Source organism: Pavona decussata, unplaced genomic scaffold (assembly GCF_977016875.1).
Source record: "Pavona decussata unplaced genomic scaffold, jaPavDecu1.1 SCAFFOLD_186, whole genome shotgun sequence".
Classification (NCBI taxonomy): Eukaryota; Metazoa; Cnidaria; class Anthozoa; order Scleractinia; family Agariciidae; genus Pavona; species Pavona decussata.
The window spans coordinates 1430437-1443326 of record NW_028145595.1 but is presented as its reverse complement, the minus strand read 5'-3'; the positions used below and the strand labels follow the sequence as shown (position 1 = coordinate 1443326).

The 12890-nt window shown below is 40.7% G+C and overlaps 1 protein-coding gene across 6 annotated transcripts in view; it reads left to right on the top strand.

The window, feature by feature from the left end:
• The window catches only part of LOC146462622 (phospholipid-transporting ATPase ABCA1-like), a 49901-nt gene that overhangs the window by 29633 nt on the left and 7378 nt on the right, over window positions 1-12890 (top strand). For 4 of the 6 annotated variants that reach the window (XM_085085415.1, XM_085085414.1, XM_085085417.1 and 1 more), the window contains exons 26-42: window positions 208-515; window positions 1173-1215; window positions 1511-1654; window positions 3469-3626; window positions 4235-4439; window positions 5135-5378; window positions 5940-6045; window positions 6621-6732; window positions 7552-7612; window positions 7707-7884; window positions 8222-8337; window positions 9183-9330; window positions 9787-9907; window positions 10612-10741; window positions 11299-11419; window positions 11983-12051; window positions 12579-12685. In XM_085085415.1, the coding sequence (XP_084941541.1) occupies window positions 208-515; window positions 1173-1215; window positions 1511-1654; window positions 3469-3626; window positions 4235-4439; window positions 5135-5378; window positions 5940-6045; window positions 6621-6732; window positions 7552-7612; window positions 7707-7884; window positions 8222-8337; window positions 9183-9330; window positions 9787-9907; window positions 10612-10741; window positions 11299-11419; window positions 11983-12051; window positions 12579-12685 (2371 nt within the window). The remainder of the gene's footprint in view (window positions 1-207; window positions 516-1172; window positions 1216-1510; window positions 1655-3468; window positions 3627-4234; window positions 4440-5134; window positions 5379-5939; window positions 6046-6620; window positions 6733-7551; window positions 7613-7706; window positions 7885-8221; window positions 8338-9182; window positions 9331-9786; window positions 9908-10611; window positions 10742-11298; window positions 11420-11982; window positions 12052-12578; window positions 12686-12890) is intronic. The other 2 variants (XM_085085418.1, XM_085085419.1) reach the window with 2 other exon arrangements.

The following is a 12890-nucleotide window of genomic DNA, read 5'->3' as shown; positions in this document are numbered from 1 at the left end:
AACAAGTTCTTCTATCTTGTCCGCATACTTTTCTTATAAAAGTATCAGGGAGACGTTATTAAAATATCAACAAAATTCACCTTGGGTGATCATAGCCTTAATTCTCATGACCTCAGGGGTTGAATAAGCATTGATATGACAAGGAGAAATTTGATGCTGATCACTGTTAACTTAAAGTTAACAGGTAATTCCTGTTGAATTTCTTAGGTGTTGGTTTGGACTCACTTGATGCCTCAGAGCAAGGCAGCCTCAATTCTGTGCCAATGAACTCGTCCTCAGACCCCACTTATCAAGACACCGAAGTATACTGCAGTGAGTCAGCGGTTTCATGCTTCATCAAGTCCTACGTCCCCTCGGCTCAGTTGGTGGAGAACGTTGGATCCGAGTTGACGTACGTACTTCCGGCGGAAGTGGCCAGAGAAGGTCAATTTCAGGACCTGTTTGAGGAGCTGGATAGAAACTTAGATAAACTGCACATTGGTAGTTACGGCGTGTCGGACACAACTCTTGAAGAGGTATAGTTGTGGTGGGGTTAACTCTTGACTTTGTGAATTTTCGTATTAGTGGAGAAGTGTTACATCTGTAAAGAAGGTCGATGGTCGAACGCCAAAGATCGATGTCACTGGCAGATTCTCTGGCCTTCAAGGATTTTTCTTAAGCATGAATAGGCCATTTCCGAGTTGCTGCGAACCTCATTTTAAGAGCGAGGCTCAGTGCAAAGCTTTTCATACGAAAATTAGTTTTGTTTGCATATGAATGAAAACTAATTTTCATGAAAGAAACTTTGCATTTAACCTCACTTGTTCAAAGCAACTCGGAAATGACCTATTGCCACTAATACTCACTGCGCATGCGTTCTGCTCACGCCCCTGAACAAAATGACAGAAGAGTAATACAAATCAGTGTTTAATCGCATCTTAAATCGCTGGATGTAAATAATATTAAGAATCCGCTGCGTTACGTAGAGTTACATCAAATGAAGAAAAAAATACAAGAAACGTTGTCAAACCGACATTTAATCCTACAAAACTTGTGGGTTACATTTTATTGACTCTACCGTGAATACTCTACATGACAGAGCGCAACTTTTCAACCCTCTCTAAAGCTTTCAGCTTCGTGTTAAGTTGGAGATCCCACAGGCGATTGATTGATTGTTTTTGTTGGGTCTGCAGGTTTTCTTAAAAGTTGCTGAAGACGCAAATGCAGAAGAAGAAGGTATCTCTTTTGTTTTATGTTCGAGTTTCTCGTTTGTTTCTCGCCTTTTGAAATTGTATAGCTGAGGAAACAAATAAACTACGTGCGCCTCTCTCTCTATCACTCAAACGTCTCGTGAAACAACTTCATTTGACAAGTAGAAAGCTGATCATATGTTGTTTATTTTGTCCCATGTCTCTATTTTTCATCCATTTTCTGTTCATTTTTATGTTTAACCATTTAACTCTGTCTTTAATACCCACTTTTTGTTTTTTCCGTTTGTTTTGTTTTGTTTTGTTTTGCATGATTCCACCAGACAAGCTTGCGGCAGAGATGCCCAAACGCCGCCCCAGTTTTCGGAGCCAGTTGAGTCACACCTCTCGTAATTCAAGATTAAGTGATAGCAGTTTTACTGATAGAGAACAACTCTTACCCAACACAAGCCAAGAAATTGACGAGGGTAAGGCACTCAACAGTCAATTTGCCGTTGATTGCTGTTTTATGGATGGAGACAAATTGTTATGGATAACGTTTTAGTTGAGAATGATGTATTATTCAGTAATGACACAGGCAAACTCGGAAAAAGAAATTCCGAGTGCTCCTATCAGACGTCGAACCAAAGACCTTCAGGATTACTAGTTCAGATGCTCTACCACTGAGCTACAGGAGACTCGTGGGAGCTAAGGCCATTAAACTAGGTGCTTTTTAATTGTCGATAACAAAAAATTATTGATGACAAAACATCTCGTGTGTGAATCAAGTTATTGACTACAAATGGCGAAAGATAAAGTCGTCAACAACAAAGTAGTTTCTTTTTAAAAAGGAAGACTACTTTAACGTCAGTTTTGTTATCGACAACTCACTCTCTCCCATCCGTGAGTAAGTCATCGATTACTTAAAGGGGAAGTATCATAGGGTTTTTGGTATCTTTTGTTAGAAAATCATGAAATAAGACCTTCAATCAGCTGCCAAATAATTCTAGAATGACGAGAGGAGAGAAATCAACTCAATTCATGAAAGGAACAACTCGTGATCGATTCTAGCGCATTTTGGAAACTATAATGCGAGAACTTGAGAAACGTAAGCCTAACATTTTTCAAATTTCAATCCATACCGGCCTACTCTGTCTCTCTCCAGAGGCACTAATTGACAGTTTTGTTGCACCGGGGTGATAATTTATAACAAACTTGACAATTATTTCTTTGTTTGTGCTGACAGACAAAAATTTTGGGTTTTGAAATGACAGCAAATTTGCGCGATACTTCCCCTTTAAGTTTATTTCTGCAGCGGCCGCCATCTTCTGCACGATGTACACATGCGCATTATAAGCAAGTTTCCAAGTTCCCTCAAAACGTGCAGGTTATCGACAACTAAACTCTTCGTGTATGGAAACGTAATTCCGAACACTAATACTTGTCGATTCAGTTAAGCTGTCGATTGAAAATAGTCGTCGATAAGAATTTGCCTCATCTCTGGAGGCCTACTAACGTTTTGAAACAATCAGAACTTTAAGTGAGGCATAAATATAGTCCCAAGTGCGTGAAAGCGTTCTTGTGGCACACCAAGTGCGAGGAAATGTGTTGCTAAGCGCGCGAAAGTTTGGAACCGGTGCCAAGCGAGAAAGTGCAATTTGCACAAAGCGCGGGAAAATATTTAGCCTGTGCCACAGGCAAAAAATTTTCCCGCGCTTTCTGCAAACGGGAACAAACGGGAAAAGGTGTCACTGTTACCAAGGTCTGGAAAAAGTTGAACCAACGCCAGGTGTAGAAAAACACACGCGCATCAAGTCTTGATTTGTATAACGGGTTTTAATTTGTTTTCAGCTTTTATTCCGTTCGGTTGAACTATAAAACTTACTTATAAAACGCTGTTCGGCTGGTCACCTCAGTATAACAGTGATCTGATTTCAGTAAGGATACAATCTACCTACCAGATACGTTTCACTAATGTTATTCTACTAATTTTCCCTCGATTTACACCGTAAAATGCTGCGGTCATCCGGTGATAGGTGTTTTGCTCGCGGCTCCATCATTTATAGTATGGAATGCCATTCTGGTTACAATACGCAAATCAGGAACCCTTGAAGATTTTAAAATCGGCTCTTAAAACTTCCTTTTTAAATTAGCTTTAAACGAACGGGATTGTTGGGTAGATTTTTTTAAATTCATTTTGTTTTCATGTTTATCCTGTAATGCGCTTTTGATCATTTTATATTAAAGGGCGCAAAAGAATTTATACCAAGTTATTACATCAGTCTTTCTTGCTTTTATCAAGACTCAGAACAGATTCCGCCAGTTTTTGAAAGCACTGATGGAGGTTTTGACAAGGACAGAAAACTAGGAGGTCTGAAACTGATAAAAGCTCAGTTCTTGGCGCTGCTGGTGAAGCGATTCCACCATGCAAGACGAAACCGGAAGGGTTTCCTCTCCCAGGTAAAGTTAATCCTCTACATAAGGACACTTTTCATTTGTCAGAATTGGGCAGCCAGACTGGTCATGACGCAGACGGAATTCCCCAATTGAAGGATTGATTATACACCAGTTTTTTTTTTAATTTCTTCATAGTGGCACTCACATTTCTCTGATTATGCAATTTCGAAGGAGTTGTAGATCCAGACCTTGAAAATCGCACGCTCCACTTACAAACTGACAGTTCCGGCCGGCCAGTTGTCGCTAATGGAAAGGACCCTAAGTAAAACTCCAGTTTTGTCGAACAGACTGTTTCTGCAGATCTTCGGTTGTTTGTTAGACTGCAAGCAGTCTCTCTTTTATTCGAAAATCCGCGGGGAAGAACGAAAAAAACTGACCGAGCACGTTGCTCGAGTGGCGTGTCGCGCGCGCTGGACATTCTTCTCGCGCCCGCGCCACTTGCGGTTTTGCCACGCGCGCGCGCGACTCTCGCTTCGAATTCCGTGCGCGCTCAGTTTTTTTGAGTTCTTCCCCGGCTGATTTTCGAGCAAATGAGACTGCTCGCAGTCTAGTTGTTTGGCAGCACTGAATTCAATTTTGTGCTAACATTTTCTCTTCTCTTCTTTTTAAAGATACTATTGCCTGCTATTTTCGTGTGTATTGCCATGGCAGTTTCCAAGATCAGACCTTCCATTGTCATGCCCGCCCTGGAGCTCAACACAGATATGTTTCTTGACGTTGACCCTAGCGTTCATTACCTGCCATTTTCCTACGATGATCCGAACTCAGTGATGACTCAAGATATGACGGACATATTGGTTCAGTACCCTGGAGTTGGTAAGATGATCGTCTTTCTTTTTACGAGAGATGATGTCTTTTTTCAGTGCTGCGTAGAGTATTATTTCCCTTTGATGAACATGATGGCAATTATGATAACGATGATGATGATGATGATGATGAGGATAGTGATGATGATGATGATGATGACGACGATAATGACAATAGTGATGATGATGGTGATGATGATTATGATTACTAATAAGATGATGACAATGACAATTATGTTGATGATGATGATGATGATGATGATGATGATGATGACGACGATAATGACAATAGTGATGATGATGGTGATGATGATTATGATGACTAATAAGATGATGACAATGACAATTATGTTGATGATGATGATGATGATGATGACGATGATGACGATGACGATTGTCATGACGATGACGACGACGATGACGATTGTGATGATGATGATGATGATGATGGCAAGGTGGCGGCGTTAAGTCCTGTCATGGTGCAAATTAACGCCGTGTTTTCTCCAACAGTCTCCCTAGAACCTATTTTAAACTTTTACGTTTCTTTACCAAATCGGATTTAAGCGTGGTCTTGCAGTTTTTCTGGAGTAAATTCCACCTTCTCAACACTACTCAATTTGGGTTCTTCTTAGTGTTTTTCACACAGTAGTACGATAAGCCCGTGCGATTTGATGTGATCACTTACATGCCGTTCTTCCTCTGTAGGGACCGCTTGTTTGGAACGCTCTTGTAAAAGGAAACCAGTAATGTTCAGCGGTCCTCCCCAAGAGCCTGTAAGCGCAGCGCAATGCGACTGTCAATCAACTGGAACAGCTGAGTGTCCTGCGAATGCAGGCGGACCCAGGCCCTCACAGTGGGACTCATTCACTGGTGACAAGTTGCAGAATTTGACTGGGCGAAACATGACGGACTATCTCCTGAAAACGTATGGAAAGTTTATTCGAAAGAGGTATGTCATTAACGTTGTTTATTTAATAGAGCGATTTTCAGCTAATTGTCGGGGCACCAAAACTAAGGCCAATCACGACAGACGTAACAGCGTAATGAACCAATCAGAACTCGAAGCAAATACAGGCAACCGGCGCCAAGCACGGGAAAACGCGTGCGAGCGAGGCACGATTGGTGTTGGTTTTGCTTCTCATTGGTTGAAAAAGTGGCGTGTGTTTTGTTAACTAACCACAGAGCGTTGTAAAGCAAAACCAATCAAACGTGGGGAGAGTGTCTAAGCGTCTGAGGGTGGCGGGAGAAGTGGAAAGAGGCGCCTCTCCTCCCCCACACAATGTTCCCTGACTAGGCCCCCCCTCGGTAGTTCAGACACTCTCCTCAGGCTGCGCTCGCCGTTACAAACCAAGATTGCGGGAGGTCGATCGAAGCGTACGAGTCTCGAAAATCCCACGGAAAATAGTGGACTGTGAACTGTCTAGTTGCTGCTACTAAAACCTAATGATTGTTCTAAAGGAATTCTTCTGGGAGTGCAGAAAATCATCTTATCGTTTGATTTTCTTCCAAGGTATGGTGGCGTGAGCTTTGGAGACAACTTCAAGAATCTTCCGCAAGATTTAACTCAGTTAAATTCGTACTCCAGCGAGGGAGTTCTCAAGAAACACAATGCAAAGGTAATGGCGAATTACTTCGTGTACACCACTACCAAGCATCGTACGTTTCTAGACCTTAACGAGTGCTCAGTAGCTTTCATTTGAATGGTCACACTTTAGGATTTCATCCGCAGACTCAAAAGTTAGAACCACCTTGTACAGTGTAATAAACAGCACCACAGGAAAGTACTGCTCAGTAGCTTTCATTTGAATGGTCATACTTTAGGATTTCATTCACAGACTCAAAATTTAGAACTAACTTGTACAGCATAATAAACAGCACCACAGGAAAGTACTCCTCAGTAGCTTTCATTTGAATGGTCACACTTTAGGATTTCAGCCACAGACTCAAAAGTTAGAACCACCTTGTTCGGCATAATAAACAGCACCACAGGAAAGTACTGCTCAGTGGCTTTCATTTGAATGGTCACACTTTAGGATTTCATCCACAGACTCAAAATTTAGAACTACCTTGTACAGTATGATAAAGAGTGTCGCAGCAAATAGTGTTCAAATCTTTCATTTGAATGGTCATACTTTAAGATATCATCCAGGAGTTACATACCAATAATTATTGGTGCTATCTTTTCCAACAGGCCTGGTACAACACCAAAGGTTATCACTCCGCCCCGACTTTCTTAAATGTACTGAACAATGTGATTCTTAGAAGCAAAGCTGCCGAGAAAGGATTAAACGCGTCACAGTTTGGTAAGATATTCCATGACAGTGTTTTGACCAATCAAACTACCGTATTTGTCTTCGTGTGTTTACTCCACTTCCTTAATTAAGAAAAATAAGAATGCAACTAAGGCCTCTTCTTCTATTAGGTATACCCCTAAGAGACAGCTAAATTTTCAGATCTCAGTACATGGTTTCTTGTCAAATGTTTACTTGGTCTTAAACGTGTAAGAGCAAAAAGTTACCAAAAATGGAGGGGTGGTTAATCAGGAGTGCTTACCATTTACATGAAAAACCCGGAAATTCCAGTTGGAAAATCAAATGGTACGCATCATTCCAGTTGGAGTACTTCTGAAATCATGGGATTCTGGCCAAAGTGATGCATTTTTATTGCTCTTTTCGGGATTTACAGCTAATGTTCATAAATTTTCCATGTTATCCAGCTAAATCATTTCGTATTTATGCCGAAAATTTCCATCCGGGTGGTTTGCGTAAATGGTAATCACCCCAGGTCTTCCATGGGAGGGGGGCGGGGGGGGGGCATGTTATGCTTCCATTACAAAGATCTCTCTCCAAGCTTTGTTTGGCGTCCAAATGTTATACATTAAGACCATTTCCGAGGTTCTGTGAACCTCATGAAAGCGAGGCTAAGTGCAAAGATTTTGTTATGAAAGTTAGTTTTCATTCATATGCAAACAAACCTAATTTTCATATGTTAAGTTTTGCACGTAGCCTCGCTTTCATAGTGAGGTTCACAGCGACTCGAAAATGGCCTATTGACCCAATATTGAGCATGTAATGACTTCTTGTTTAACATTGAGTGCTATATTATTTCATATTTTGTTACAGGCATAAGCACAGTAAACCATCCAATGAACTACACGAAAGAACAACTCACTGATCAGACTTTGTAAGTTAAAGTTTCTTTGAAGCCAAAGACTCTTGATTATTTGTGTTATTGTATATTTTTCGTCTGAATCCCATCGCTTGTTATTCTTTTCCAGTTACAACCGCATTGTAGACGTTCTTGTGGCCATATGTGTGGTGTTCGCGTTGTCCTTTGTCCCCGCCAGTTTTGTAGTGTACTTGGTTTGCGAACGAGAATGCAAAGCTAAGCATCTCCACTTGGTCAGCGGTGTTCGTCCCTACATCTACTGGCTGTCCACTTACGTGTGGGACTTGGTGAGTGTGGGCACAGAGATGACGGTCAATTTGGGACCCTTTTACAAGACCCTTTCCAAGAAGTTCCTTGTCAGTTTTGCATAATGTTGAAACGTATGGCGCTTTCCATTTGACAAAAAAGAAACGGAATGTACCAATTTTAAGGATAAGTTATATCTTAGTAATTCCGGCGAATTTCTTCAAAATAGCATATGCCATTTTGTAGTGATTATTTTCAAGATAACATTTGGCATTACCATCCCTTCAAAAGGATTCAATCGATTTACAGATTGGCCGATGTGGCCGGCCAATTCTGTTTAATGGAAAGCAGACTAATGTGTTTCCCCCTTTCTTACAGACAAACTACATAATTCCAGCAGTGTGCTGCATCTTCATTTTCTTGGCCTTTGGTGAAGATTCCTACACTTCAGCCATGAACTTTCCACCAACCTTCCTTCTCCTTGTTCTCTATGGGTGAGTTCATCATATTTATGTTAATTATTTTACTTGATTGCGCATCTCGCAAAATTGCTCGGATAGCCGCCATCTTGGACTTGCGACGCGAAACACAGTATATCAGCTTACATGCAGTACGAATGGGCTCACAATGCATCACTGGGAGATTTCACTGGAGGATTGTTCAAGTGTGGATTTTATTCAAGAGAGCCTTTTACAGAAAAAAAAAAGAAGATAGGCAAAGACGGAACTTATTTTTTTTTTAAAGGACTTTGTTTTATTATCCCTATGCGTAGTTTGTGCACCGCATTAGACTTCGAGACGAAGTCGCTTACTTTTCTCAGGAAGAGTGGAGTAAACGATTAAGAAGAAGTTTAGGAAAAGAACGAAAAATTCGTCGTCGTGTGTTTACGTCCTCCATAAAACGTCCTATCAGGAAATTTGACGTCCTATTCGTGCGGTGACGGCAAAGAAATGTACCAAAAAGTGTAATGCACGTGCAGGGTTGTTGTTTTTGGTTTTTGAGTCTATTGCTTGTTTGACGTTCTCATTGCCGTCGCCGTCGTCGTTGCTAAAGTTCTCTATAGACCTTTCTCGCTCGGCGGCCATGTTGAATCTCAGGAGAATAAAAAGCTTTGTTTTTGCACAGCCAGCCTCACGCTGAATTCGCGTCTGGGCGAGGCTGACCGTGCAAAAACAAAGCTTTTTATTCTCCTGAGACTCAAAATGGCCGCCGAGTGGGAAAGGTCTATTTTTAAATACGTGGTACGTCTCAGAATTTCGGTTGACAATGTGTGGTGACTGTTTCTTGTAGCTTTTTAAGAGCACCTTGATTATTTCACGTCAGCATTCGTATTTTTCAGGTGGGCTATCACTCCTCTCATGTACCCGGCATCATTTCTTTTCACCGAGTCAAGCACAGCCTACATCGTATTGATATGCGTCAACTTGTTTATTGGAGTCAACACCACACTTACTACGTTCATTTTGGAGTTCTTCTACGATGATCCGGTGAGTGAGTGGGAATTCTGTGACACTTTAAGGCTTTTATTCTGGTCATCGAAACGTCAAAAGTTTGAAATACCTTATAAACAACAACAAACGGTTTTGAAAAGTCATCTTCTAGGATTTCATCCAGAGACCTAAACGTTAGAACTTCCTTACAAGTAAGTAAGTAAGTAAGTAAGTAAGTAAGCTAGAACCACCTTGTACAGCATAATAAACAGCACCACAGGAAAGTACTGCTCAGTAGCTTTCATTTGAATGGCCACACTTTAGGATTTCACGCATAGACTCAAAAGCTAGAACCACCTTGTACAGCGTAATAAACAGCACCACAGGAAAGTACTGCTCAGTAGCTTTCATTTGAATGGCCACACTTTAGGATTTCTTAAAAAAGATTAAAAGTTTAGGAGATATGTTGGGCGTTGCTGGATGAAAGTTAATATTTCGTCGTTTCGTCTGTAGGATCTTGTTAATATCAACAACTTATTGAAGCAAATCTTCCTGATTTTCCCCAACTACTGCCTGGGACGTGGGCTGGTCGACCTAGCCAAGAACCAGTTTATGGATATTTTCGACAGATTTGGTGAGTACCATATTTATTCGATTAACCGCCCTGGGTGCTTATTATTTTTCCAACATTTTCAGCAAGCGAGGACATTTTTAGAGAATAACAAAACAAGGGATAAGTTTGTTTCGCCTCAACAAGACAAACAAGGTGCAAAATCTAATGTAGACAATATAAAAGTTCATTGACTACCGTATCTAAAACCAATTTTGGAACACAATTGACGCTCCTCTTACTTCACACTGGGCAAGTACAGAAATGTTTTTTGTTAGTAGTGGTTTTGGTGGGCGCTTATTTGAGGTGGGCGGTTAATCGAATAAATATTTGACAGGGGTAACGATGAAGGTGTTCACCTCTTGACAATTTTAAACGGAATTCGAAGAGTGTTTTAAGAGTGGGTGAATCACGGAAAAGTATTCGTTGATGACGTCACAATTATCGCTTTCGATATCGATATCGAAAAAATGCCAAGTATCGGTCATATTGTGCTTGTATCGGATCGATTTGAAAAATCTGGTATCGGCCAACCTTACCAATAACTCTTCCTTAGATCTGCTTTTCCCGCCCAGTCATAAAGCGCGCAAAACCGTCCTTGCAAAGCTCGACTTTCTCGGTCCATCCAGGGATGCGCCCTAACAAAAGGAACCACAGTCATTAAACACTTATGAAAGCCTCGGTTTGGCTAGTTGTTCATTTAGTTGTATTAATTCTTCTCCATTCAGGCCAAAACCTTGTGCGAGATCCATTCAGTTGGGACATCACAGGCCGAAACATTTTCATGATGATCATCCAAGGATTTTTATTTTTCTTCATAACTGTGATGATTGAATACCAATTCTTTATTCCAAAGAGGTTAGTATATTTTTAGCTGTTGTTGCGCCAGGTTATTTCCCTGTTTTCCTCTCAGCAGTTAAGGCTACATTTACTCAATACCTGACTGATTTTGGTTTTCTAATTGCTGACAAAGAAATTTATCACTCAACACATTGTAACGCTGCCCAAATATGATCATGGTGCACTATACATAATTTCGTTTCTCGGGGAGAAAAATGGCAAAATTAAAGATCGTCTCCAGCTTTTCTGCAATAAAACTGCCCTTTGTTATCAATGTGTTGAACAATTATCCTGCTTAATCGTGCAGAAGATCCCCTGATTTAGCCAACTCGGCCTACGGCCTTATCGACTAAGTATCAGGCGATATTCCGCGCGATTTCGCAGGATAATTGTTAAATATCCGGTAGAATGTGAACCTGAGAAACTGCAAAGGAAAAAAAAAGGGAGAGAGAGAGAAAAATGAAACAAAGAAACAAAAACAAAAAAACAGACGACACACAGTTTACAATATGTATAAGTTTCTGACTGAAGTATTTCTTTGCTTATCTTAACATTTTGTTTTTCTTTTCTATTAGGCGAGTTCAACTTTCTCTCAAACCAATTGAAGATGAAGATGACGACGTTCAGCGAGAAAGGCAACGCATTGAAAGAGGAGGAGGAACTAGCGACATTTTACGATTGGATAACTTGACCAAGGTAAGGACGGCTACCTATTCTAAGCGGCGGTGAGCTAAAACATGTTCCTCTGTCTGTTTCCATGACTACAAAAGATGTGGAGGCTCTGGGACGTGAACTCTTTTGCGTGGTTTACATGTGCGACGCAAATGCAGGCTGTGTTCACACTGCATTGGAAACGATTTTTCAGGATGGCCTTATTTGTTTGCCTAGTATTTGCGTTTTTGTTTGCTGTATTCACACGTGAAAAAAATGCAAACACAAGTGCACGAAAAATAAATTCCCTCTTTGTTACGCTTGCGTTTGCATTTTGTGTTTTCGATGTTTGACACGTACTTACTTTTGCGTTTTCGTCGACAAATAATCTTTTTTCTGCGCTGACGCATTCAGGTTAAAGTCAAGTTTGTTTAGTTAGGTTGGGTAGGTTGAGGTGCTTGACCATCAATTATGACACAAGTCGTCTATTTGATTTTCGTTTTTTAAGGCAGTGTCAACTTCAAAGTCATAGTGGAAAAGCACTCGTACACAATTTAACAATACTTGATTTTTCCAGGTTAAAGTACTCATGAGTTGTCATTTTGTAGGTATACCACTCCGGAAAGAGAAGAAATGTGGCCGTGAATCGACTTTGTGTCGGAGTCCCTAAAGGCGAGGTGAGTTGAATGTTATGTCAACTTGCATCAATATAGGGGTCCTCATTTGCCAACAAATAAGCTGAAGAATGAAGTGAAGTCAAGACCCTTCTTCTCTTACAGCAGGCGAACTCTGAAATCAATCAATCAATCAATCAATTAATCAGTCAGTCAATTAATCAATCAATCAATCAACCAACCAACCAACCAACCAACCAATTAGTCAGTCAGTCAGTCAGTCAGTCAGTCTATCCATCCATCCACCAACCAATCAACCGATCGATCAATCAATCTTTAAACGCGGAGCTGTTTAGGCGCCTAGCATGTGGTTGCGCTTTTCACTGCCCATCAGTCATTCAAGTGGAAGTCTCAGAAAACTAAGTAGCGAAGCCTACTGGATTCAAAGGTCATGTTCGCGTGCTGTGATTGGGGGATTGGTTCCATCTTGTCGAACATCACATAATTAACTTCAGATCATTGAGGATAATTAACGCTTTGAAGTCAGATCAGTGGGGGTTAAACAAAATATCTGTCATTCTTTGTTGTAGTGTTTTGGGCTGTTAGGAGTAAATGGAGCTGGAAAAACAACCACGTTTAAAATGTTGACGGGAGATATTTTTGTGACTCAAGGAGAAGCCTTTGTTGATGGCCACAGGTATAGTAAACAGTTTTTTCAGCCCATGTCTCCTCTTTGTCTATTGCCTTAGATTAGGTTTCTAACGAGTACGCATTCTTGAAGTGAACCAATCATTGCGAGCCTAAAATACCTAATAGACCAATTAACGTGATTTAAAATATGTGACTGGGGCGAAGTTTGGGAAGGGAAGTGGCCGTTCTTAATTGCGGAAAAATATGTAATG